The sequence below is a fragment of the Poecilia reticulata genome, chromosome 22 (genome assembly GCF_904066995.2).
Source record: "Poecilia reticulata chromosome 22, P_reticulata-male-v2, whole genome shotgun sequence".
NCBI lineage: Eukaryota > Metazoa > Chordata > Actinopteri > Cyprinodontiformes > Poeciliidae > Poecilia > Poecilia reticulata.
In genome coordinates this window covers 2,835,354-2,862,433 of record NC_088851.1, presented here as the reverse complement: position 1 = coordinate 2,862,433, position 27,080 = coordinate 2,835,354, and the positions used below count along the sequence as shown (strand labels likewise).

Sequence of the window (27,080 nt, the reverse complement as noted above, 5' to 3'; positions counted from 1 at the left end):
ATTCTGTGTATAAAAATGTGTAATATATGAATATTAAATTATTTAAATATGTTCACTTTTTTTATTTATTATACATCAGATGAGTCCCAAATAACAATCTATGAAAGCCTACATATCAATTGGAGGATCTTACAAGTTTTCTTTTTCATTTATTTTCTTTCAAATGCTTCTCACCTGCTGGAGATTACTTTTTGTCAGATCACTGTTTTTCTAATTTGTACACGTACCAAACACAAAATATCTAAGCAAGTCTGTCTTCTATGTATTGCGGTAAAAACATTGTTGAATTCAATAAGAAATTGTGTGAAGAGAAAACTCGCTGTCCAAATAATGTTTGACCAACAGAAAGTGTGAAGAACTTGTTTATTGCCGTTTTAAAATGTCCTGGCCGCCAAACGCGCTTTTTAAAATAACACGTCATTCCTAAATGTCTTCAGTTCCTTAGTGAAAATGACACCAGGACTTTTGTTCAGGACCAGGATCAACATTCACATGGAATCAACGTGCCCCCCTTGGCTGATACTGTTACGATGCCGTATGACGTCAAAGTTCCGCTCTGAGCGCCACGGCGCCTGCCTCGCCACCAATCACAGGGCTCAGATACCGACGGTTAACCGCCGTTCTTCACGGTGATTCTACCGTGCTGACTTCTGGTACCATTCATAGGCAACATCCAGACTAAAACCCGAAGGGCTCGTTAAAGCGGTGTATACCCTTAATGCTAGCAGCAACTGCTCAACGGGTCACTGACGCGACGTCAGGATCAGACGGTCTTTAAAGGTCGTCTGAAGAAATTCCTAAATATGTTTGGAGAGTGACGCTATCGACTCGTGTGTGTGTTTAATGAAGTGAACTACCTAAGTTCAGACATAAGCCTTGTATAAAAACCAACTAATACCGATTATCTTTGTATGAAGTATAGTGCGCAGATCTCTAGCACGTAGATGGGATGGGTTTCATATGATGTTGGTACAAACAAGGAAGGCCGCGCCGCCAATAATAACCCGCAAGTGCTGGAATGAAAAGTATTTGACCAATTAGCGCTCTTCTATTCTGTATTATTTAGCGTTTTCATTTAACCTCTCCTGTGATTGGACAGTCCTCCAGCAGTTGTCGTCATTTCCCTTGTGGCGCCGCGTTCGTATCCACCAATAGGGGTCGCACATGCGGTACGTCCTATGGAAATGGGAGAAATGTTCCACCAATTAGATCTCTCAATTGTGACTACTGCTGTCACTGCAGCCAATCATATCTCGGGAAACAGAGCTCGGGGCTCAACAGCTTGTTGTTCGTGTATCGCTTTTGCAGCCCGAGCTAGAGAGGAAGCAACGGCGTATGATAATGTAAGTAATAAACCTTTCTGGTGTAAACCTGAATAACAGTTTGCTTCGAACGCTAAATTAATTCATTGAATGTCTTCGGAGGAGCGAGTCTATGTCAGTAGAGAGGTTGGCTGCCTGTTACAGAACGGGGCTGGCTGTGAAGTGAATGGCAGTGAAGCAATGTGAAGCTCCTGTGCCTTTGTGGAAGAGCCGCTTATTAAATAAATAACTTACCAGCAGTTTTCGTTCTGGCCGTTGTCATAGCTTATCTGTTCACCGGTGTAAAACTTGGTGTGCGTTTAGAAACCATACGGAGTCCCGTATGCTCTCGTGTCGGGGTTGCCCTTCTTCGGAGCCAGTTTAAATCGCCGTGATGACAAACTGGCTAGTTGAATCGCCTGATAGCCAGCTAGCTAAAATGTCGCTCAGCGCAGGCGGACGGGAGGGGGGGCGAAGCCCGCTCGGCTCTCCTGCTGCTGGGACTTTGTTTGGGTTGGGACTCGGCTCTTTAGCGGGACTTTTCCACCCGGCAACAGTTCACTAGGCGGCTTTGATAGAGACGGACATGGTAAAGATAGCCGAGCTAACTGACATGGCGAGCTGTGATGGCGACGTGACTCAGAGGCGCTGGGAGCGAAGCGGGAAGTGAAAAGCCTTCTCAATGGCCGCGCTGCAGTCACCCTGCGCCCTCACAGAGCCGTCCACGGAGCCCAGCAGCCCACTCGGATCGTCTCTACACGATGGGTTGAAGTAAACGTTTCTGGATAAGTTTTGGGAAGTGATCCGGGTGAAGTGGGGGCGGGGGCAGTTTTGAGAAAGCAAAGAATGCCAGAGCTAACACAAGTGCGTGGCTAGTTGGTTAGCTAAAAATGTTCTTTCGGGACAGAGTATTTTCTATGGCAGCGGCAGCTTTAATCATCTCGTTGTTCTGTCTTCCAGTGACCCGAAATCCTTCGAGCTGGAACCCCTGGACTAGCCGGAGAGATGAAGGTGAGTGCTCGCCCTGCGCCATGAACTCTTGTCAGTCTTAGCTCCATGTTCCCATTCCGATGAGAGATCCTGCTGGAACCAGCTACTGGCCTGCACACCGGTGTTTATCCAGCTCACACACTCCAGTCCTCGATCAGATTTTTATGATCGACAGTCACAGGGAAGGTCACGTCTGTTTTCAGCACTACATCCTTCAGATTTTCTTGCCAACATTCAGTGGTGAAAATTATGACTTATTTCCATCTTTACAGGCGAGTCTCCTCTTTATTGCCGAATAAACCCAAAACAGAAAGATGGCTATGGATAAAAGTCTTTCATTCTGATAGAAATTCAGTTGTTAGTGTAAGAATTGTTGAATGAATCTTTCCTCTGAGTCAGGTTTAACCAATTACAGACATAATAAACTGACATCAGATATAAACCGGGGTTTATATTGTTTACACCATGCTGGGGGGCATATTAAGTAAAATGAAGACCAAATACACACCTAAAACAAGTTCATTCTCCTGGCAAAGAAAGAAGTCACTACATTTGTAACTTCAGATTGCATGATTTGCAATCTGAACCTCTTTTTAACAAGACATTTATCCCCTTGTGCTGTTGCATGATTTGCAGTTGGACTTGGTCACATCTGCCTTACACTCAAATAACATGGTTTCACGTATCTGAAACTTTCATTATGTCCATAATACAGATAATAGCTGAAGCTTCTTCATCCAAAAAACAACAACTTTACCTGGACTGAACGCCAACTCTGCTGCAGCTGCTTCTTCCAGATGTTGAGAGAAAATAAGTCACATAGGTTTCAAAAAAACATAAAGAAGCGATCAAAAGTATTTAAAAGGTACCCTTTTCAAGTAGACCTGACATATCTGGGGTCAAATGAGTGCATTCTAACTCGGCACCTTGTGTTAAAATGTGACAGAATTGTCCAGTGACGATGCATTTATTAGCAAGTAGTGTAATTCAGCTCTTCATACGACAAGTGGGACCCATAAAATATAATTATGTTACAATAGTCAGACAAAACCCTTTTTCAGACTTTGCTAAAGTTCCTCTTATCACTACAGAGAAACTAGTCCTTATAGACGGCAGAAAAAGTTTTGCTGTCACTTTTTTCATCAGCCCCTCCCCAACCGAGCTGCACTGCTTCAGTTTTCTCACCTTTTTGTTTTTTTCTCATTATGGCTTGTTAGTGGAGAGATGTGTAATAATAGGCCGTACATATTTTATTGATCTAACAAGTCTATGTTTCCTCTGACAAATATGTTCCTGATATTTTTTAAAGATTTTCACACAGGTTACAAAATCTGTCACCTGCGCAGGATGAGTGTGTGCAATATTCATATCACAAAAGACTGTTTGGAGTCCAGTAAGTGATATGAACTTGCATTTTACTGTTAATGTAATATTTAGGCAGCAGTTTTACACTATATACAAATGACATGGTTCAAATAAAGACTAAAGGCCACAGATTGATGGAAGCACATAGGAGAGAGAGGAAAATAGTAATTTATCAGACCCGTGATATAATTGCTGCAAGCTTTTCTAATATCACGCAGCTCTGATTTTCTCCTTCCATGTCTGCGTCATGTGGCCTGGTCTTTACACTGTCAGATGGGGAAAGCTGTGCAGAGAGCAGCCGAAACACTTTTCAATAAAGTAGATGATGTTCAAAGCACAGCATTAAATTTATAGAAAAGAAAACATTTTTGTATGTTTTGTCTACACACAGTAAACTGGAAAGGTACTTTAAATGGTAAAAGCTGAATTTTCAGCTAGTTATATCCAGTTGGAGGGAACACATGCCAACGTTAGCTGAGGACTTCAGTGCCTCACTAAGCACAAAGAGGAGCAGGAGCAGGACTGGAGTTTATTAAAGTATCAGACTGACGATTCAGGAAAATTAAGCATAGACAGTAGTAAAAAAGGTATTTATTAGTAACAAAATATACTAATATCAACTATATGTTCTATTGAATTTCGGTATCATAAATATATTATAATTACACCATGTCCTCGCCTCACTGTGACGTTTAGCATGTTATTTAACATACACATCAGATGTTGGCATCATGGCCAGTTAGAGTCCGTCCAACTGACCAAACATACTCAATACTGCGACTAAGCAGTCCTTTGCAATTGTGATTTTGCACAAATTGATATTGCAATGTCAGTTGTGATATGGTACATTGTGCAGCTCTGTTTAACCAGCAGAGCAATAGAACCAGAACCACAGAGCATATTTAAACCATCGTGAAAATAGGTGATCACCAGCTGCTGTGAAAACTGGTTTAAACACACACATTTCAGATCTCTAAAAATGCTAAGCTGTTTGCAAGGTTAGAAAGAGATTTTTGACTTGATTGTTTTTCACTTTGATGTAAAATGAACTGATAGAAAATAATTCAAGCTCTATCTTGAAATGGACTTATCTTATCTTGTAATAACAAGTATAAATATAGTTGTGCAACAGACCAGATATGTATCTTATTCTGAATACATGGCATACATGGTGCTTGAAAATATAATTTTACCAAATATTGCATCCACACTGTCTATTGCAGTTGTGATTCTGTTTACATTGATATTGCAGTGAGGATGGTGATCTATGGTGCAGCTTAGTTTATGTAAAAATAGTTACTTAAAAAAACAAAAATTAATTGTGGATGGGTGGGGGTTAAAAGCAGCAACATGACTTTTTATGTTAAAAGGTTGATGTCAATACAGCATCACTATTGATAGAATATATGTGTAAAACTACTGAGTCATCACAAGAACTGCTGCACTACATGCTTAATACATTAGCATGTATGCTAATTAGCCCGTGTGTTTCAGGCAGCAGATGAGCCTGCCTACCTGACAGTGGGGACAGATGTCAGTGCCAAGTACAGAGGAGCCTTCTGCGAAGCCAAAATCAAGACTGTTAAACGCATGGTCAAGGTCAAGGTAAGAGCTGGAGCTGCAGGAGCACACCCCACCACACCACCACCTGGCATCCACCACCTCAGGAGCCAGCAGAGCTTCTAGAGCGCCATGCTCTGCTCTGAGCATTGTGTGAACCATCACAGGACTCTGAACTTCATACCAAACCTCCCTCATGTCTGGACTCACAACTTTATTCCTTTCTGTTTCTTTTCCCTCAAGTTGTTTTGCAGTGAAACGCTTCCATATTTATGAAATATGTAGAAAAGTAAACCTCTTCCTTTATTTTTCGGGGGTTTCTTAGTTTCATCTAAAGTCGTCGGAGGGAGCAGCCGTATGAAATCAGTTTCTTTCCATTTGATTTTTATTATCTAATTTTTTCCACTATAGATAGAATAGAAATAACCTCTATTGTCCCTCAGTGGGAAAATTCAGGTCTAGCAAAGTACAGCAGGCAAGTTTAAGCATGTAGATTTGCATAGAAAGATTAAAATAGAACTAAAAATAACATGCTGTCCAGTAAGGGCAAATTGAAAACTTAAGAAAATATTGCGCAGGTATTAACAAAAGCTTACTTGGATTTAAAGAAATGTGCTGTACAGTTGTTGAAATAATTCTGCTTTCAAAATCAAATACCATTTTTTAATATTTACTTATACTTGTGAATAATCAGTACATTTTTGGTAGTTTATGTGCAAAACCTTTTAACAAAGTTCTTACTGTTGAAAACTCTGGAAAGTGATAAAATCACTTTCCAGAGTTACAATCTATAATAGAAAACGGTTTCTCAACTTTATATCTTATATCCTTTAGTAAAAATAGAAACATCAAAATGTATTGAAATACAGAGTCATTGAGCTTTGTCTTTGGTTTGGTGCCACAAACTGTGATTTTTTTTTTTTTTTTTTTTTGTTTTTTTTTTTTGTCCCAACTAGTTGATCATTTGGGTCTCTGAATTTCTAACAGATGAAACACATACTCACTGAAAAATGACAGTTTGCATTTTTTGGTTTCAGATCAGACCCAAGGTTCTTCACCAAGCATTGGTGAAATAATACCTTTATTTTCATTCAGCCTATTTGGAAATCAGCTTTGGTTAATAAAACCCAAATTGGCAAAGGTTTTCCACTCAACTGCTTATCAAATCAACAGAAAATGAAGGAAAAACAATGTAGAAAATTTGGCCTGAAAGTGTAGAATATCCATCCATCCATTTTTTTTTACACCCTTGTCCCTTAGTGGGGTCAGGAGGGTTGCTGGTGCCCATCTCCAGCTAACGTTCCGGGTGAGAGGCGGGGTCACCCTGGACAAGTCGCAACACAGAGACACACAGGACAAACAATCATGCGCGCGCGCCCAACACACACACACACACACACACCTGGGGGCAATTTGGAGAGGCCAATTAACCTGACAGTCATGTTTTTGGACTGTGGGAGGAAACCAGAGTACCTGGAGAAAACCCACACATGCACAGGGAGAACATGCAAACTCAATGCAGAAAGACCAGGGCCGGGAATCGAACCCAGAACATTCTTGCTGCAAGGCAACAGCTCTACCAACTGCGCCACTGTGCAGCCCCAAAATGTAGAATAGTGAAATAGAAATATTATAGTGTTGATTCCTCTTAATTATTGAGTTTAAATTTTGTACAAGTCCTTATTTTCTCACTAACAGAACAACTGCAGAACATTTGGACCTGGCTGTGTGTGAGGAGTGATGATGCTGAGAAATGGTTTCGCTTTTTAAGCTGATGACGTCATCATGTGATGTCACATTTTCTCTTGGCTGTCTGACCAATCCGCTGCCAGACACAGTGATGAAAAACAACGTACAATATCTTCTTTGATTAGAATCACCAATCAGATGTCTAAAGCTGCAGCTCTAGGGAGAAACTACTGGAGCAGCAGTAAAGTGAAAATGTTAGACCATAAATTCAGTTTGTGTTGTAATAAAAGAATGAGTGTTTTTATCTGTTAGCAATTCAAAACATGAAATGATCATGCTGTGATGTAGCAAACCAGATCTAAACCAGCAGACTGTGATAGATTGGTTTGTCTCAAATGTTTACCTTCTCATAGCTCTGTAGTTACTGTCCAGCCACAGCTGCTGGCGTTGTTAAAACCAGTTCTTGGCTGGTTTAGCTGGCTGAATTCTCCCAAATTAGAAATCCACCATAGATTGACTCATCTGAAAGATGCAGGGACGAGGATTTGTTTCCGAATGCTTTGAAACGAATATTATCAACATGGTAATGAGCCACATGGCAAATATGCTAATCATGTTGAAGTACTACTTGTATTTCTAACCGTTTGTAGTGCAGTTGGTCAGTGTTTAGACAGGAAGGAAGGAAGGATGGAAAAACCCTTTGGTTAATGTTTAAGTCATGTCCGATTACATTTTGAAAAACAGTTCAGACAAATGAATACTGCAGGGCAACAAATAGACCATTTCTAGTATTTTTAGTATCCCTCCAATGAGTTTGAACTGTTTCCTGTTTCATAACTTCATACTTTAGGGGCTGTGGCCGGTGAGTTTGGGATTAGAACATGCAGTTAATATAATTTGAACGTCTCTCCTCAAAGTGGATGTCACAGAAACTTTCTGCATTCAGACTATTCCAATTTTGTCCAAAATTCTTAACTTTGCTGACTCTAAATCTTTTGTGGAAAATGCAGCAATGATCAGACATCCTGGACTTAGGGATGACATTTAGACTGAAAGCAGGCAGAGACTCACTTGTCTTGATTTCTTTGTCCTAGAAGATATTAATCATCTGCAGGGAAAAGTTAAATAATCTCACATTTCTTCACTAAAATGAAATAATAAAAGAAATGCATGAATTCTTCTCAGTTTTTCATTTTTCAGTTTAAAAATGTTCTCCGGTGAACTTTGATCACTTCCTATTTCCTTTCCAAGTGAAGGAGAGAGGAAGATGTTGACCTCCTGTCCTCCGTCCATCTCTGTCCCCAGGTGACTCTGAAAGGTGAAAGCACGTCCCAGGTAGTGCAGGACGACCAGGTCAAAGGTCCTCTGAGGGTAAGCTGCTTTAATGCATCAGACAGAGAGGTTTTATTTTCTGTCTGCATCAGACTTTCACGCAGAAGCTATTTAAAGAATCAAAGCTGCATACATCACATGAGCATTATTTTCTGATCATGCAAAAATAAAAATGGCCGAGTTGATTTCCCTCAGCCTCACAAAAGTGTTCCTAACATGTGAGCCTTTTTAATGCTCACATGGTAGGAACACTTTCCTACCATGAAAGGAAATTGAAGAAAACTTCAATGTTTTCTGGTATCATGTGACAGTAGGGGTGAGTATTTATCGTATTGTTTTTTTTTATTATTATTATTATAATTTAGATTCATCATCGTAATAAATTTGAGTTCTTGATGGTAAATAAGAAGCTAAACTGTGGAGGTATCATTGGAAATATTATTTTTTACTATTTTCTTCACATTCTGAGAGCATCAACAAATTTCAGTAAATTCAGAAATATGATACCATTACTGTGTGCAGTTTAGTCATGTAAACCTGACTCATTTGAGTTATTCCTTTAGTAGCTTGCTGAAGAATCTTATTGTAAATGGAAATAATTTTCACAATTAGTATTTGTTTGTGCGACTGTAATTGTTGTCATGCAGTCACAGCCGTACAGTTACCTAAAAAGTATGTCATAAATAGTTTTTCATCATAATTTTTATTGTTCTCAGAATACTACCACAAAATATTCTGATAAGAGTGTAAGTCCATATCGTCCAGTCCTTTGTAATAGACTAACAGATACATGTAAAAGAGGAACATGACACATAGTTTTATGCACGAGAATCTGAAAAGTGTGGAGTATTCACTTTTTTCCTCTTCATCATTATACACAACTCTGTCGGTCTTTCATATAAAATCCCCCCTCCCCTCTCTCCACCAAAGAAATTGAACCTTGTTGATGAGTCTGCTGTTTAGATTAAATAAAATGATCTGCTGTGTGTCCTTCAGGTGGGCTCCACTGTGGAGGTGAAGACCAGTGAGGGTCTGAGCAGTGAGGCCGTCATCAGTAAGCTGACAGATGCCAGCCTCTACACTGTTGGTGAGTGTTGACAAGTTATCTACAGAGGACTGCTATCAGCATGCTGGTCTGAGGGGTGGACAGATGAGCTGCTTAAATTTAACAGTTTATTCCAACAAATTACTGTTAATACACATAAAAACATAGTAAGCCCTTAGATGGAGACTGTTTTTAAGTTTTCCCATTGACTACAGCTAGCCCCTGGAAGAGCAGCAGCATCAGTTGGTAGTAGTCTGTCCCACTGCATTAGTGGTGAGAGGTAGCGGTGCACCGATTGCAGTTTTCTGGCTGATCACAAATCTCTGAGTGTGACCGGCTGGTTCTGAGTTTGGCCAGTACTGTGTGTTGTTTTTTATTTATTTATTTTTTTGTGTGTGTGTGGTGGTGTTGAATATGACAACAAAGTTACTAAGTTAGCAATAGAGGGGTGACAGTTAACCGTGAACCTGCAAGCTGAAAGTATTAGCCGATCCCCCAAAGTTGAGGAAATGTGAGGCAGTTTATCGGTGGTTCCCTAGCAACAGGACATTATTTTCTCGCTAACAGAACAGTTGCAGAACATTTAGACCTTACTGTGTGTGAGGAATGATGATGCTGAGAAATGGTTTCGCTTTTTGAGCTGATGACGTCATCATGTGATGTCACATTTTCTCTTGGCTGTCTGACCAATCCGCCAGATACAGTGACAAACCACAACGCACAATATCTTCTTTGATTAGAATCACCAACCAGGTGTCTAAAGCTGCAGCTCTAGGGAGAAATTACTGGAGCAGCAATAAAGTGAAAATGTTAGACCTTAAAGGGAACGTATTGTGATAAATTCTGATTTCTTGCATTTATTAATTTTTGTTTGTTTGTTTTTGTATATTTTTTGTTTCTACTGCTTCTAAAAAACACTGACGGTTTTTGGTGTCTGGAAGACGAGCCATTTCATAAACCTTTGAAATAATGTCACAAATCAGCAGGCACTGCCCCTCACATAGCAACCCCAGCAAAGCCCAGCCCGTTACCCAACAAACCCAGTAAAACACAGCCCGTTCCCTAGCAACCTTAGCAGGGCATGAGCATGTTTGGTTGGCTGGTATGCACTGTTTTTTGTGGTTGACGTAAAACCAAGAAACCACTTGCTGAATTCTTGATGGTTGTGCAGGAGGCTCCACTTCTGCTTTTATAGATATACGACTATATAATTGCACGTCTGTTTGCAGCCATTTATGTGTGAGCATCAACGTTGACATGGGGGGCGTGGCCTGCAGCAGCTTACTTGGATTTAAGGTTTGTGAAAGGAGCTCAAAATAGTCGGGACTAAGAAGATGATTTTGTGCAAAAAATTTGATGATCTTATTTAGTACAGCCCATAGACCTACCCTAGCCCATTCAACAAAGCATAATCACCTGTAAATCAAGTTTGTGTTGCAGTAAAAGAACAACCATGTTCCTCTAAAGTGGTCTTCTTAGGGCCTTAGCACTAGCTAAAAATCATCTGCTCTTTGCTAGATTCTAAAATGGTTAAAGTCTAACCTGAACTGGACAAAGACACCATAGAATCCACAAACGTACTGCTCATTAAGCACAGAAGAAGCCGCCATGGAAGAGCTGTGTGTGAAAAAAGACCCACCATCAGTAGCTTTCTGTTTGATTGAGTCTCAGTCTCCTCTCCAGCGCTGCTTTTTTGTTTCTGAGGTTTGCAGACATCTTTTTATCTACACAACTCTGTTAAGAGCTTGATGTACCTGTCTGCCTGGACTTCAGAACCAGCACGTGTCGTTAGTCACAGTATTTATAGCTCACCCAGAAGAACCGCCCTCCTCTCAGAAGTAAACAGTCTTCACTGCAGGTGCTGAGGGTAATGATGCACAGGTTTACAGACTGTCTGATCAGAGATGGAGAAGAGGCAAAGCAGTGGGAAAACTACTTCTCCCTAGAATATCAATATAGTTTTTGTGTCTTTATTGTTCCTTAGTGATAAATGATCCACTGTGAGAAAACCCAGATTCCTCCTCACTGTAGGAATCTGAAGTTCCCATGGAGCAGATCCCTGCTCCTGGCCATTACTCTAGATCTTATCGTTCAGTACTAGACGGCTTTTGATGATGTGTTGACCGCTCTGTCTCTTTCAGTCTTTGATGACGGTGATGAGAAAACTCTGCGTCGATCATCCCTGTGTCTGAAGGGAGAGAGGCATTTTGCAGAAAGCGAGGTAAGTTTCCTGACGGATGACTGTCACTTCCTAAACAAAAAAGTTCAGAATGATAGAAATGTTCTAAATTTCTCCCACGCAGACGTTGGACCAGCTGCCGCTGACTAACCCAGAGCATTTCGGCACCCCGGTCATCGGGAAAAAGTCAAACAGAGGCGGAAGACGCTCGTCCCAGGCCGTGTGAGTTTTTGCTCTTGGTTTGCTTTGAGCAGCCAGACACAAGCAGGGCGAGGTGACAACAGCCACAGCGAGATCAGAGAAATGTTTGTAGCTACTGTTCATCTTTCCAAGTTTCTCTTGGAAAGGGTCAGCAGAATGAGTTCTGAGCTGTTTGTCAACATACATTTGTGACGTTTAACTCTACAAAAGCACAAAGAAAGACAGTCAGCTGTTTAATATTGAGGTTTCTCGCAGATTTGTAAAAGCACTCGTTAATTTTCATTTTGGAAAACAACTACAGCTACTACTGTGACTGGATCTGGGGAAGGAGTGATGATACTTGAGAAATGGTTTCGCTTTATGTGCTGATGATGTCATGTGATGTCACAATTTCTCTTGGCTGTCTGACCAATCCGCTGCCAGTTACAGTGATGATAATATAAAAAATTGGCACTTTAAGAATCTGCTTTATACGGCTGAGCACTTCATTTTTGTTTTAATAAAGCACCAAATCTGGGTAAACGTCTTCTCACTGCTGTGTTCCAACACAAGAGGACAAAATAAAATGGGGCTGCAGCTTGACTGACTAAAACCACTGCAGTCTATCAGTTTCAGTCAGTTTAGAGAACAAATGCAGGATACAAGGTGTGTCCAAAGCTGACAGATGTCATGTCATGTTAAAAATTTTGTGTTCATAATTTGCAAGCCATAACCTTTAAAATGACAAGAAATAAAACTTGAAGTATTTCAAAGCTGTGAATCTTTTATAATCCAAGTTTCACTTTTTGAAATGAACAACAGAAAAAAAAGATCTCTTTTCCTGCGATGTTCTTATCCGTTTCTGAGATGGTCATGTAGTTCAGCACTGATACAATAGGAATTCTTTTCAGGACTTGAAATGATTGCCTTTTTACTGAAATGTGTGTTTATTATTTTTATTGATTTAAAAAAAAATGTTGCTGCGGTTCTGAAAATAAAGAATAATTTTCCATCACTTCAAAAGCTTATTATTTTTAAACGCTGTTTTTACATGCAACATTTGCACATTTAGTCTTTGGTTCACTTCCTGTCTCCTGTCACTTAGGTTCAACTTCCTCTTATGTATTTCAGAGCTGATGAGGAGAACGAGACTTCATCGAGCGAAGAAGAGGACGACGACAAGAAGAGGCTGACCGATGGGCTGCTGGGTCAGATCTGCAGCATAGAGAACACAGAGGAGTCCACTGATTGGTTCATGGCTCTGGTAAATACATGAAAACAGTTTTCTGATTTCTGATGTCATCTGTATAACATCATGTTTAATATTTGGAATACAGACTTCTTCTTTAGAAGATGATTGGTCCTCGCAACATCTTCTAGAATATGTTGCTGTGTCTTACTGCAGAGGATCAGGAGAATGAGCTCTGAGCTGTTTGGCAATCCACAAAGAAAGACAGTCAGCTGTTTAATTTTGAGGTTTCTCGCAGATTTGTAAAAGCACTCGTTACTTTTCATGTTAGAAAACAACTACAGCTGCTACTGTGACTGGATCTGGGAAAGGAGTGATGATACTTGAGAAATGGTTTCGCTTTATGTGCTGATGATGTCATGTGATGTCACAATTTCTCTTGGCTGTCTGACCAATCCGCTGCCAGTTACAGTGATGATAATATTAAAAATTGCCACTTTGAGAAAAGGCTTCATAGTGCTACATTTTTGTTTTAATAAAGCACCAAATCTGAGTAAACATCTTCTCACTGCTGTGTTCCAACACAAGAGGACAAAGTAAAATGGGGCTGCAGCTTGACTGACTAAAACCACTGCAGTCTATCAGTTAGGTGAAGAACTGCTTCACATAACTAGTTTAGTTTTTGTTATATTTCTGGCTCTTGCTAGGGATGCGCAATCCACTTTTTTCTCTTCTGATACTGACATGTGAGGTTTAGTACCAGCCAATACGATCCGATACAGAAAAATAACACAGAACTGACTTTTCTTTTTTAAACACAGACACAAATATCAGGTTTATTTGCTAACTCTGCACCAGTGCAGCACACTAAAATACACCAATACAAGCTTAGTCAAACATGTAAAAACAATAACACTGAAACTGACTAAAATTACAAGTTGACTACTTTGGTTAAACATGTAAAAATAAACTCCAATAAACCTTTCAAATGGTTCAGAAAGTGCATTTAGGAATTATTACTAAATATAAAATAAATAATAGAGCATGATAACAGAGCACAAAGCATAGAATTAGATGGAGTAGATCTGCCCTTATGGATTGAGCACATTGTCACAATACCCGATTCATGCTATTTCTTTCTTCTTCTTTTTTTCCCCCAACATCAGAGCCGATACAGATATTAATATCAGATCGGTAGATCACTAATTCCTGCTTCCGGTGTAAAATCTGCAGCTGACTAGCAGAGGTTAAGCTGTGTTGCTTCTGCAGGTGGTGTCTCCCAGCTGCAGTGATGAGCTGCTGGTGAAGAAGGATCAGTGTCTGGTCAGGTCCTTCTGTGATGGCAAATTGTGAGTTTACTTTTTATTATCTTTGTATACAAAAATCTGCTCCTCATCACTTAAGCAGTCATACTGATTTATTTTTTTATTCTTCAAATGTGTCATTAAAGCCACAAAAAAGTCAATGTACTTTAATGTGATAGATCAGCATGACTTGAATAGAACATTTCTCTCTTCTGTCTTAATGCTGCAGCTACACTGTGGGGAGGAGACACGCTCACCTGGTCAACGCCATCAGCGTTAGCAAGCCAGATTTTTCCAACAGAAGAGGTGAGGCGCCCTTCCTTCCTGCTCTTCTCATTTTTTCCACATCTGTCTCACGCTTTGCTTTGTCTCCATGCCCTGCAGGTATTGAAGGAGCCCAGATGTTTCTGAGGAGCAGAGAGGTTCCAGAAGCGTGGAAGATGGATATGAGTCAGATTCTAGACTCTTCCTCCAGTGAAGATGACAAAGATGACAAGGAGAGTGAGGCAGAGGAGGACGAAGAGGAGACTGAGGATGAAAAGAGAAAGAAACACATCAAGGAAGAGGCAAGTGTCTTTTTAAAAAAAAATTTTTTTTACATGATTCTTTGGAGACAAATAAGCAACAGAACATGGTTCCGCTGTAATCCTATAGAGAAGACGGAACATAATGAGTGTCATCAGTGTGTTTTAGAATGAGGTGAGGATCTGGAGAGCTTTTCACTTTAAGTTTATTATAAGATGTTTCACCGTAGAAATGAGTTTTTTCTAGGCCTTCATTAAAGACTAAACCAGCTGGTAGTGATTTTCACTAGAATTGATTCTGTTTCTGTTTTGCCTCTATGGATTGTTTGCAGCTTCCTTTTTTTCATGTTTTCAATACATCTAGAGGTTTGCAATGTGGACTTGTAATTTTATCAGTAGTAGACTGCTTTTGGAAACCAGTTGGATAAAAACGTGGAGAAAATATTAAAAGTAATAACCCTGACAATATTTTTAGTTTTGGGGGCTTTTCAGACATCAGAATTTATTGTTGTCATAATAAAACCAAATTCTCATCGTGATAAATAATTTTTTACTCTAAATGATTATCAATGCTCACCCAAACTGTCTGACATCTGGTGTGAATTTCATATTAATAAACCTTTTTATAAATAAATTACATCTTTCATAAATTTTTTGGTTGATAAATCTTTTTTTGTATTTGTAAAGCCTAACCTGGCACTTCCCATTTAGGCAGATGCCAATTTTGTTCTTTTTTTATTTTTTGTCTCAAAAGTTGCTAAAAAAAAAATGGCAACAAAGTTGCTAAGTTGGCAACAGTGGGTGACTGTTGACAGATGTAACCTGGTGGTCAGCCTCAGTCAGTTTCTCTCAGACTTGGGGCTGATTTTCAGACCTTTGTGTCAGTAGATGAGGTTAGTTTCTCTAAAGACTAAGGAAATCGAGGCATCTATACAAGCCATTACAGGTCTATGTAGTTATTTATCATAGTTATATTTCAGCTAGTAGTTAACAAAGTCTGTCTAAAGAGCTGCCTCTCTCTCTCATGCGCTGTGTGTTTAGCCAGAGGAGGAGGCAGACCCTGAGGAGAAGGAGAACTTCCTCCAGCAGCTCTACAAATTCATGGAGGACAGAGGTAAGACTTGAACGTCTGTGGCTTCATTTAAGAAAGGACATAAAAGCTCCTAAGTAAGGGAAGAAGACAGTAATAGTGTCATGCATTAGTGGCTTCTCTGGCATTTTAACTGAAGGTTAGTAGGAATGAACTCTTTTATTTTCTGTGGAAATGACCGATTTATCGGTGTCCTTGTGATAAACATGGTTTGATTGAAACAAACATTTCGACTCTTAAATCACAGATGTGATTTGCATTTCATTGACATTTCCAGCCTGACTTGGTTTTAACTAGAATGTTTCCTGGTGAATGAAAGCAGTGACGTCTGATCCATGTTCTCTGTCAGGCACTCCCATCAACAAGCCCCCGGTGTTGGGCTACAAAGACCTGAACCTCTTCAAGCTCTTCAGGCTGGTCTACCACTTGGGAGGCTGTCGCAAGGTGAGGAGGTCACTGTAGAGCTGCAGACTGATTATAGTGCCGGGCTGTGTGAGTGATGATCCTGAGAGAAGTTTCGCATGTTGGACTGAAGTCCTGATGATCCTCTTGGCTGTCTGACAGAACCCATCAGTATTGTCCAGATATAGGAGTCCCACAGCAGCTGGCTGAAGCTCTGTTTTTCTGCCTGTTTCAGATCGAGTCTGGCACCGTGTGGAAGCAGGTCTACATGGATCTGGGGATCCCTGTTCTCAACTCGGCTGCATCCTACAATGTTAAGACAGCCTACAAAAAGTAAGAAGTGCCGTAATCGGGCTGCAGATGAGGCTTAGTGCAAGTGTAGCTTTACAGACAAAGCAGAAAATTAATTTTCTACCAGCCTAACACAGCAACAAATGCGTTTCCAATTATGACAAAGATCCCATCACTCACATGCACACAAAAGCTATAAAAAGCTGTGCAAAGTGACAACTCATCTATTACCTTTACTGAAGATGAATATGTGCTGCTTTATTTTTAATTTCAGTGTTAACATTTATATAATTTCAGATTTTTGTGCAGTTTTTGTCTAGGGTGACATAGAAAAGTAGCTTTTGCTGTTGCATGTTAATTTTCTAAGATACTGCAAGTAATTGTTAGGAATGCAGTGATATGCTGCTGTTATGGAAGAATTTAATTTAGCAAAAGAATTGTATTCGATTACTAAAATAATCGTTTGCCACAGCCCTGCTCATGTGCACAAACTTTGTGCAAGTTGAATGTGTAAGCTACCTCCATACATCTAAGATTCATAGGGCTGGTCTGACATGAGGTCTTCTGGGTCTGACCACTGAAGAAACTCGGTGTCAACAAACATGAAGTTATTCTTTTCGAGTTTTACTGGTGGAGTATTGTGAGTACGCCTGTTGCATTTAAGTAATCCATCAATGAATCACATGATGAATTAAAATGAGCTCAATAAATTCCATAGTTTTTGTTCACAGACTTCATAATACATTTTTTTCTGCTTTCAGTGTTTTTTTTATTATTATTATTTTATTTTATTTCTGTTTTATCTATTAATTTAGCTTGTTTTTGTTTTGGATATTTTAAATGTCTTCCAGTTCCTTTGTGGAGCCTTCTGTACTAAATTAAAGTTTTAGTCTTTCAGAAGGAATTACTATGCCATTATCAATATATAAATTGAAAATTGACTCAAAACAAAATTATTGTTTCTGTTTATCATCCAGTAAAATTAGTTATTACTGGCCTAGTTGTGATCACTAATTACGCTGTTGGTGTCAGTAAAATCCTAAACTTGTGTACTGCTGACAGAGATGCTCTGATCAAATAACTTGTGGTAAAGTTCAGATCCTCCCTGCTGATGCTGCTCAGAAAATAATCATCTTTCCATTAATGGGAAATACATTTTTTGTATTTTATGAATCAATCGACAGTTGAGCTGTTTTTTGATGTTTTAGAAAATGTTTCCAGTAAAAGTTTTTAGTTAAGTAATGCAGTGATTCTAAAATAATAATAAAAATAATAATTAATACACTGTGTTTTTAGTATTCTTAATCTCTAATGGGAAATATCAAAGAGCTTTTTAACTTTGGACATTGTCTTCAAGGATGTAATGGCTTATGACGGTTCTTCTATCTGTCCTTGATCCGTTTGACCGAAGCTGAATGTTTCCAGGCTTCATAAGTTTGGATGTGTTGTACTTATTGTGAAGAGGTGGCTGACTGCAGCTTGGATGAGTATTTATCTGTGATGTGTGCTGTCAGGTATCTGTCTGGGTTTGAGGAGTACTGCTGTTCTGCCGGCATCACCTTCAGAACCATCCACCACAACAACCCCCCACCCAATCACAAGAAAGCTAAAGTTGAGCTTAAGGAGGCCTTCACAGTGCCCATCAAGTCAGAGTCTGCTGATGACAAGAGGGAAGAGGTTGACTCAGAGAGCGAGAGCGAAAAGGAGGTGAAGGAGAGACATTCGTCACCCAGGGTAAGAACTTCCCCTCTTTTTACATCAGGTTTGTTTGAAAAACGAATCACCTGAATCTGAAAGCAGACATCTGATTGGTCTGACTGTAGGGGAGGAGAAGAGGTGTGGGCAGTCGGGGCAAACTGCCCCCCAAGCCAGAGAACCCTGGACGGGGAGGGGCAGAGAACAGTGAGGAGCAGCAGAGAGAGGTGAGGAGGCGCAGCAACAGACGACTGGACGACTCCGAGAAAGGCTCTGACGATGAGGAAGAGGACGACGATGACGAGGAAGAAGAAGGGGAGGAGGAGAGAAGACGACATGGGTAAGATTTCTTTTTTTAAATGATTTAATTTTATTCATGACAACATTCAGTTTAACCCTGCAAGTCAACAATGTCATCTGAAGACACTTTGCTGGACAAACGGCCCAGAAATGATAATAATAATATAATCAACTGAATCAAGTAAAATACACTGATATAGAGTAAGGTTGATGGCATCAACTAACTCAATCTTTGGTTACCTAGCAACAACCTGTTGAGTAACGTACAGCAGTTTCAGGTTTCACCACTGTGCCTCATAACTGCTTAACAATAAAAAACAATATGAAGTGAAAACTGTGGATTAAATAGGAAAGGTCTCATCACCAGTTTGGCAGTATTTAAAACAAAAAAACAAACCAATAATCGACTAATATAAAACGCTTACGTTTTTCAGCCATGTCGTCCAGACCCAAAATAATTGTTTTAGGTCAGCACAGAGACCTTTCCTGCCATCACTATCTACAATAACCCCTTGAATACTTTGAATTAATGACTTACAATATTTAATGTCCTTTTGGGATCAATAAAATATTTTTGAATTGAATTAAATTGAAAATAAGGAAACCATTGTCTTTCCTTGTGGAGATTACAAGAGCATCCTTGTAATCTCCATTTCCAACACAAATATTTATGCAAATGAGTTTGCCGGTAGGTGTGCTCATCATGAGCAGATTGATCAGAAACAAAATCCAGATATTTACTCTAGACCAGTGTTTCTCAACCTTTTTTGGGCCAGCGCCCCTGTAGCCCTTATCCAGGTCCCTCACCGCCCCCCACCAAAGAATTTGTAGGCTACTGATATGAAAAATAATATTGAAGAAATAAATATATCAAATCTAATTAAAAACATAAATAAGTGATAAGTTCTTTACTGTTAGTCTGTAAAATATATTTATTCTCAGTACTAGATGTGGTCTCAACAAACCCCATGGCACTTCAACAATATTATTTTACCTTTTATCTGGAAATAGTGTCTGTTTATTCTTGCCATACAGTCCTCTGTATTAATTATTGCTCGAAAAGTCTTGCCATACCAGTTTATTCCTCTGTATTTACTTTAGTTTCTTAGTTTATTCTTGCATTTTGTTCTTCATTCATTTCCATTTAGTTTCCTTTGATTAGTTTTATCCTCTCTTGGTTTATTGCTATGTCCACTTTAGTTTCTTTCCTGTTGCTAAATTTATTTGATCATTTATTGACCATCAGTAATCTTCACTCATCACCTGCTGCGCCGCCTAATCATGTGTTTCACATTATGTGTTGATTTTTCACTGTTCAGCGTCGGATTCTCTGTTTTTATGCCATAATTCACATCTAGTTTGTCGCTCTGTTTTATGTCCCACTTCTCCTGTTTCAGAGTTTTGCGCAATTTTTTTTTTTTAAGCCCCTAAGGTTTAGGGCGGTCGGGAAGCGTATCGATGGGGAAAAGGCAGACTGACATAAACCTTTTAAAACAATGGAAACAATTTCAGCATTCTGATTATGGAAATTTAAAAGTGCTGTGGTACCGTTGTTCTATCACCCCCGTTTCATACCGGACCACTTACAGCACCGGTGTTAACGCCATAAAATGAACACTCTCTATCGTGGTATCACCCATGGAGGGATTTCTTTGTTTCTTCATTTAAATGGGTTCATTTTTAAGAGGGATACAAAGTCAGGGTATCATGATTTTAGCAATTACATGTTTATAAGAGCAATTTTCTGTTGTCCTTCCATGGAAGCGGGCAGCCTTCAAACGGAAATAAAACACTTTTTAATATAACTTGCTGCTTAACATGATCACAGAACTGCCAAAACATATGTACAAAAATACCAGACATCAGCTGGTGTAACATTGAACTGATGCGGTGACGCTACCAGTAGCAGGAGAACAAAGCTGTGCCAAAAGCTACAAACACTGAATAGAAGAAGAGCTGCCATCTATATCGTTGCAGCCAAGCATGATTTAATGTTACACAATACAGTTTTACCAAGTTGCTCAAAGTCTAAACTGGTATTGTTGTGCATATAAGGTATAAAGTTTACCTTGGACCAAACGCCCCACAGAAGAATCCCAGCGCCCCCCTTTTGTAAACATTTCCGCCAGCGCCCTCTGCCGTCCTCTGAACGCCCCCCGGGGGGCGGTACCGCCCACGTTGAGAACCGCTACTCTAGAATATGGTGGATTATTCAAAGTGAGAGTTAGCTTAGAGAAATTAAACGTACTGCTTATGAATATGATTAAAATAAGAATGCTAAATGTAATAGAACTGATATGCCTTGTGCTATTTGTTTGTCTTTTCGTTTAGAAGTGAAGATGAAGAGGATGGAGACTCTTTGGCAGGAACCAAGGTCAGAGTGAAATACGGCAGAGGAAAAACCCAGAAGATCTATGAGGCCCACATCAAGAAGACGGACATAGACAATGGAGAGCAGTTCTACCTGGTTCACTACTACGGCTGGAATGTTAGGTCAGTGCCACCAGCTCTCTGTTATATCAGCCTCTGTGAGAACAGGTCTGGTTCTGCTTTTAGAAGTGTGTAATATTAGTGTCAGGTGGGCAGTGTGTAGTGATTGGTAACGGCAGACACAAAACTGATTAAGAACACTAAATATGTGTGTGTGATCCACAGGTATGATGAATGGGTGAAGGCTGACCGCATCATCTGGCCTGCAGAGAAAGGAACCAAGAAGAGGCAGAGGAAAAAAGTCAAGGTAGGACTAGAGATGCTCCTCTATGCTCACTGTGTGCTTTACTGCCACCTTGTGGTTCATCAGCACATTATTAGTAGGTCAGGTTCATAACTGCTTAACAATAAAAAACAATATTAGCTTTGTTCTTAAAGGGGCAATTATGTAAAGTCAACTTTTTTGAGTTTTATATCATGTCATGCTTTTCTCTCATCAAAAACATACCTGGAGTGTCACCTTGATTTTTTCATGCATGTTTGAGAAATCCTTTAATCTCCATGGCAACCATTCAGCCGTGTAAACACCTGAGTGGACCTGTCTCCACCTTCGAGACACATCTAGTCCTCAGAGCTGCAGTTTCCACGTTTCTGGACTTCTTCCGAGCAGCCCCTCCCCCTCTCAGCTCCTTCAGACTAGCTAGCAGCCATTAGCAAACACCTGGTGGAACTGATCATCTGCAGAGCTCATCATACCAGCTACTTTCCAGCACATTGCTGGCAAAAACATTGTAATGTTGTGATGACTTTATGAAGGTGGAGTTCCAGAAAGAGCAGAAGGTTTTAAAGAGACAAAGACCCAATTTCAAAGGGTTAAATTAAAAAATCTAAGTTTTCAAGTTATATACAGAATTGAAATTAATATAGTAACTTGATTGTGCTGTGAAATAGTGCTATATGCCTGGAAAATACATAGTACTTCCCATTTAAGAAAAAGGTTTTGGGTTCAAATCCCAGCTTGAGGTCTCTCCATGGTGAGACTTTGAGCTCGCACATCAGGTCGACCCAAGTTGCCCTTAGGAGTGATTGTGTTTGCTCCGTAGTCGGTGCAGTTTCCCTGATTTTTGCTCTCGGAGGGTAATCTCTGTGCCCGTATGAACTTTCCTCCTCAAATTTTCTTCTGACAGAACAAAGACAAGGAAGACTCAGAGAAGGGAGAAAAGGATGACGAGAAGCCAGCTTCCTTAACACCTCTGAAGCCAACAGGCTTGAAGCGTGGCCGCCCTCAGACCAGGCCCACGCCCAGCGGCCCGGCGGGACGCAGCGTGTCCAAAACCCCCAGCAGCGAGGGCCAGGCCAATGGGAAGAGTTCTCGGCCCGACGCCACGCCCAGCCTGGCCAATGGGAATGGTAGGAGTCCAGGATCATCCTGAACTCTGAAGCTTTGCTAGGTTATGTGCTGAATGGTGTTCTTTGTGCAGACACGCCTCGCAGGAGAACCAGAAGGACTTCTGGCCTGTACGAGTCCGACCCACCGTCTAACGGTAAGAAGACCATCGCACTCTGCTTCCTGCTGCACAGTCAGCCCACCTGCTAAAACCACTGCTGTCTGACCCTACAGAGGATTCTGGGAACTCGTCTGATGACAGCGACGCAGACGACACCCTGGAGAAAACTGACAAACCGTCGCCGTGGCGAGGGAGATCCGAACCTCAAACCTGTGAACCAGATGAGGAGCCAGCCCTGCCTGAGGAAGAGGAAGAAGAGGAGGAGGAGGAGGAAGAGGAGGAGGAGGAGGAGGAGGAGGAGACGAGGGAGCAGTCTGTGGCTGAGACTGCTGCCGACGGCAATATGGCGTCCTCAGGAGCTGGTGCTGTGCTGACGGAGGTCCCCACCTCCCCGTGTCCCAGCATGCCTCAGGAGAAAGCAGACGAGCGTCTGAACCAAACAGAAAAGCAGCAGGGGGCGGAGCCTGCGGAGGAGCCCCGGGAGTCAGCGGTTCACCTGGAGAAGGAGGTTAAGTTGTGTGCCGGGACGAGAACGTTACCTGGACAGGAAGTGGTTCTGGACACGCCCCTCAGCAGGACGTCACCCTCGCTGCCGTCCCTGCCCTCCACAGCAGAGGACGAGAGCCGTGTCATACCCTTGCTGACCCCCAGGGGCAAAGGTCGCAGGGTCAACCTCAGGGACTCTGAGACTCCTCCCACAATCCCTCACTGCAATGCTGGCCCTGCCCCGACCGCGGCCCCGGCCCCCTCACCCCTGCAGGCCACTCTGCTGTCCACTCTGAAGAGACAGGAGGAGCCCATGGTGGTCCTGCACTGCCTGCCCTCCCAGCATCTCCCGCCCAAACCCCCCTCTATCAACTCCGACACAGACTCTGCCACCGAGGAGGAGGAGGAGGTGGAGCCTAAAGAGAGGGGCAGCACGCAGCTAAAGCGCAAAGCAGCCGACCAGAGAACAGCAGAGAAGAAGCTCTGCACCGTCGGCAGGCAGGACCACCCCCCCGCCCCTCCTGCTGCCCAGCAGCCGGAACGGGCACCAGAGAACACCCCTCATCCCACCGCAGAGCACAAGCTGAGTGCTGTGGCCGAGGAGAACCTAACGCCTCATCAGGACGCAGAGGTGCATGCTGGGACAGCCGTCCATGCCGCAGAGCCCCCAGGCACTCCTGCAGTGCCCCCCCCAGTCGAAGAGCTGGTGCCTCAGATGGGCCCTGAAGCCCTGGTGTGCCATGAGGTCGACCTGGACGACCCCGACGAGAAAGACAAGCCCCCTCTCTCTTCAGAGCCCCTCCTCATGATGCGGGAGCAGAAACAGGCTCCTCCCACTCTGCCCCTCGCTGTTCACCCCCCCCACCCTGCCCAGCCTCAGGTCAGGCCCTTCTTGATGACTGCCATTCCCCCCGTCTGTCCAGAGGAGCTCCACCCTGCGAAGGACCCGACTGAGGCCGAGGAGGAGCGGGGGCCAGTCCGGGGTGAGCAGGGGGGCGACTCCAGCCCCGGCTTCGAGGGCAGCACTTCATCCTCCTCCTCCCTGCTGTTCATGCAGGAACCTAAGGACAGAGGTAAGACACCGCAACACCACTGAGTCCTCAGCGGAGGCTCTATGTTTCATTTGTGACCTTTGACCCCTCAGGTCAGAAGAGGGTGAATGACGTAAATTCCAGCCCAACTGCCAAGAAACACAAACGGAACCAGAAACGGACCCTGACCCCGGCCAAGGCCGACAAGAATGGAGCAGGTAGCGTGATGTCATGATCCTTCTCCATTCATTTCCTATGAAACTTGTGTGATGAGGCGACTGGACAGCCAAACGACCAGCAAAATTTGTGCATGTGAAATCTGAGCTCATAAACACGGACATGGATATGCTGCCTAGCAACACAACAGACAGTTGAAAAATGTTCAACTTTAGATGATTTTGCTGTTTTTACCTCCTGTGTTAGTTCAACAAGAACAGAGGAAAACTTGCTCATCACTCTGAGTTGAGCCCAATGTTTTAGAAACAGAGTCCACGTCACACCGTGTGTGACCCACAAACAGAGGTCATTTGTGGACTTTTTCCCTGAGATGTGGGGTGAATTAAGGTTTGGTTAAGGTTAGACTAGTAATGGTTTAGGAAAATATCTCTTTAACCATTAATGCTGTTACTAAAATGAGAGGAAATGGATATAAAGTCCCCAGTAGGGTGGAAGTACAAGGATGTGTGTGTGTGTGTGTGTGTGTGTGTGTGTGTGTGTGTGTGTGTGTGTGTGTGTGTGTGTGTAACAGCAGTTGCTAGCATCTGATCAGATTGATTGAGCTAAAACTCAACCACTTCAGTTCTTCTGACTCTTGGTGCCTCTGTGCTTCTCTCCGTCTCTCATGTTGGAAGTTAATGTCCCCTCCTGCCCTTCCCTCCTGTCCCCAGGACACAGCAGTGACAGTGAGGACCAGTCTCGGCTCTCGTCCTTGTCCAAATCCCAGAAATCTCGTTGTCCTGGTCTGTCGTCTCCGTCTGCACACAGTAAAGATAAACACAGCTCCCCCTCCCCCCAGCGTTCCTACAAGTGGACCCTGCAGCTTGGTAAACACACACACACTTTCATTACAGTTAGCTGTGGTTGGACACATCAGCTGCTTTCACACAGCAATCAGGTGTTGTTGATGGCCAGTAAGAGCTGATAAACAGTCAGTGATCTCCTCTGCCTGAGTTATATGAACTGTTTCTGTACCAAGCTGCTGATTCTTGTCTCCTGTTCCTCAGACGAGCTGGACAACATGTCGAGCACAGAGAGGATCTCCTTCCTGCAGGAGAAGCTGCAGGAGATCAGAAAGTATTACATGAGCCTCAAGTCTGAGGTGGCCTCCATCGACAGACGCAGGAAGAGACTAAAAAAGAAGGAGAGAGAAGGTGGGAGCAGCAGAGCAGAAAATGCATTTCACTTCAGTATCCTGAACGAGATTACACTCTGTTTCTGTCCTGATCAGTATGTTATCAGTTCACACTAGGGATTCAAACGGTTGATTGTTGACTAATGGTTTGTTAGATTTAAATGAGTACCAATTAGATGAAATAATAATAGTAGTTTAAACCTTAATTTGTTAGTGTTGTAATTTGGCCACCATCCAGCAGAGGGCACTGCTGGTCATCCTTAAGATGAAGGATCTTAATATACAGACAGCGGAGCCATACCAGAACGAGGGAGTGATCCGATCCAAATGGAGACCAATGTGGGATGCAAAATGTTCTTTATGTTTCTGTCTATAAATACAAACATTCAACAAGCTCCTTAAGATTCACATAAACATCACTCTGAGCTGAGCTGCCTGACTGCTGGGACAGCCATGGCTGCCTATCAGTTAACCACTAGTGGCTTGATGAGATCAATCAACTTTATGTTAAGTTATTAATCAGCAACTTGATTTCATGGTTCAGCAAACGGAGACTGACTGTGCTGTCTTTGGTCCTCAGTGTCCCACACGACGGCGTCCACCTCCTCAGGGTCCTCAGACACAGGCATGAGTCCGTCCTCAGCCTCGCCCGCTCAGAACACCGTGGCGGTGGAGTGCAGGTGATGACACGCCCACTCCCACCCCCTGACCCTTCACCCCACAGACTTTCCCCACTTAAGTCAGCTGTGAGGACACTGCAGAGGATGGCATGTCGCTGTGACATGGGACCCCGCACTTCTTCCCAGCAGTGGAGGAGGAGCCGCACAAAGAGGCCCCGCCCACTTCACCTGATGGCTGACTTTGTTTGAGGAGCCGGCCTTTTGTTGCACTGGTGCAGAACTCTTCCTGTCTCCCCTCCCTCCCCTGCAGGGTGCCAATACTTGTTCTGGTTCCAGAACCATCTCTCCTGTCCTTTGCTTTCAGGGTCAGCGGTCAGTAAAGAACCGACGGCTGGCCGCCATTTTTAACCTTAACTGAGAAATGTAGGTGAGGAAGAAGACGGGCTTCCAGTTTCAGTTTTATCTTCTATCCAATCAAAGTTTTTATTTTAATAAGATGGTGAGAAAAAAAAAATTGAACTTTTAGTTCTTATGTAAATTAAATGTAATATTCTGAAGCTCCTTTTGTATTTATTGGCTTTGTGGACAGAATTTCTTATATTCAGGGTTTTTTTCCCCTCTTTTTATTTAGATAAATTTTGGACAAAATTTCTTACATAAAGTTAAATTTAAGTTGAAACTCTTAAGCATTTCTGAGGTACAATTAGATTTCTTGAAATGAAATCTCATAACTGACCCAACATCAGTTCACAAAATTTCAAACTGTGTAAATGAAATGTGACCATAAGCATCAAGAATGCATAAAATGAGAAGTTAGGAATCTTCCTGCTTCTGGACCCCAACTTGGCACTGACCCGCTCTTCTCCTGTTCGGTTCTGCATCAGGCTCAGACAGACGGCTGCTAGCAGCTCCTCAACATTTGCTTGTTTTGTACATAAAATGTTAAAAGAATAAAACCACACCTGTATTTGAGAACTACATTTTACACACCCCAAAAGAATAATTTCTAATATTTTCTAAGAGACTGTTTGTACTGTAGTTATTGTTTACTCCTTGGTTGTCTTTTTGGTTCTGATGTGTTTTGCTGGCGGAGATTTGAGAGCAAAAATGTAAATACAGAAACGCACACAAGCCATGCTACAAGTGTGTGTGTGTGTGTGTGTGTGTGCAACAAGCAGCGCTCTCTGTTTCTAATAAAGTTTTTAACCAGGTCTCTCG

The 27,080-nt window shown here is 41.9% G+C and overlaps 1 protein-coding gene, 1 long non-coding RNA gene and 4 other non-coding genes across 7 annotated transcripts; 5 read left to right on the top strand and 1 right to left on the bottom strand.

Annotated features, from left to right (window-relative positions):
• Positions 1-346: 346 nt before the first annotated feature.
• On the bottom strand, positions 347-1,692 carry LOC145550088 (uncharacterized). Its single transcript, XR_014085932.1, has 2 exons — positions 1,557-1,692; positions 347-1,176 (listed from the first exon to the last, which is right to left on the bottom strand). It is a non-coding gene; the product is annotated as an uncharacterized LOC145550088 (long non-coding RNA).
• On the top strand, positions 1,218-27,073 carry arid4a (AT-rich interactive domain 4A). 2 transcript variants are annotated; one of them, XM_081603571.1, is made up of 25 exons: positions 1,218-1,343; positions 2,262-2,312; positions 5,151-5,261; positions 8,211-8,276; positions 9,234-9,324; positions 11,424-11,503; positions 11,586-11,683; positions 12,773-12,905; positions 14,100-14,179; positions 14,364-14,440; positions 14,519-14,700; positions 15,700-15,772; positions 16,098-16,192; positions 16,386-16,483; positions 17,956-18,175; positions 18,265-18,476; positions 20,768-20,929; positions 21,092-21,173; positions 22,054-22,276; positions 22,348-22,410; positions 22,488-23,933; positions 24,005-24,109; positions 24,779-24,934; positions 25,115-25,261; positions 25,823-27,073. In XM_081603571.1, exons 2-25 carry the CDS (start codon positions 2,307-2,309, stop codon positions 25,924-25,926), a joined length of 4,110 nt encoding a protein of 1,369 aa, XP_081459697.1. In that variant the 5' UTR covers positions 1,218-1,343; positions 2,262-2,306; the 3' UTR covers positions 25,927-27,073. The 2 variants fall into 2 exon arrangements, with proteins under 2 accessions (XP_081459697.1, XP_081459698.1); XM_081603572.1 differs by lacking the exon at positions 1,218-1,343 and adding an exon at positions 2,028-2,165.
• On the top strand, positions 6,949-7,037 carry LOC145550109 (small nucleolar RNA SNORD53/SNORD92). The gene has a single exon (XR_014085958.1). It is a non-coding gene; the product is annotated as a small nucleolar RNA SNORD53/SNORD92 (small nucleolar RNA).
• Positions 9,884-9,972, top strand: LOC145550110 (small nucleolar RNA SNORD53/SNORD92). The gene has a single exon (XR_014085959.1). It is a non-coding gene; the product is annotated as a small nucleolar RNA SNORD53/SNORD92 (small nucleolar RNA).
• On the top strand, positions 11,988-12,074 carry LOC145550108 (small nucleolar RNA SNORD53/SNORD92). Its single transcript, XR_014085957.1, has one exon. It is a non-coding gene; the product is annotated as a small nucleolar RNA SNORD53/SNORD92 (small nucleolar RNA).
• Positions 13,199-13,285, top strand: LOC145550107 (small nucleolar RNA SNORD53/SNORD92). The gene has a single exon (XR_014085956.1). It is a non-coding gene; the product is annotated as a small nucleolar RNA SNORD53/SNORD92 (small nucleolar RNA).
• Positions 27,074-27,080: the final 7 nt, after the last annotated feature.

Coding starts and splice junctions, on each gene's coding strand:
- arid4a (XM_081603571.1), top strand. Junction 9,325..11,423: donor TGCCAGCCTCTACACTGTTG/GTGAGTGTTGAC, acceptor TGTCTCTTTCAG/TCTTTGATGACGGTGATGAG. Junction 18,176..18,264: donor AGAGACATTCGTCACCCAGG/GTAAGAACTTCC, acceptor GTCTGACTGTAG/GGGAGGAGAAGAGGTGTGGG.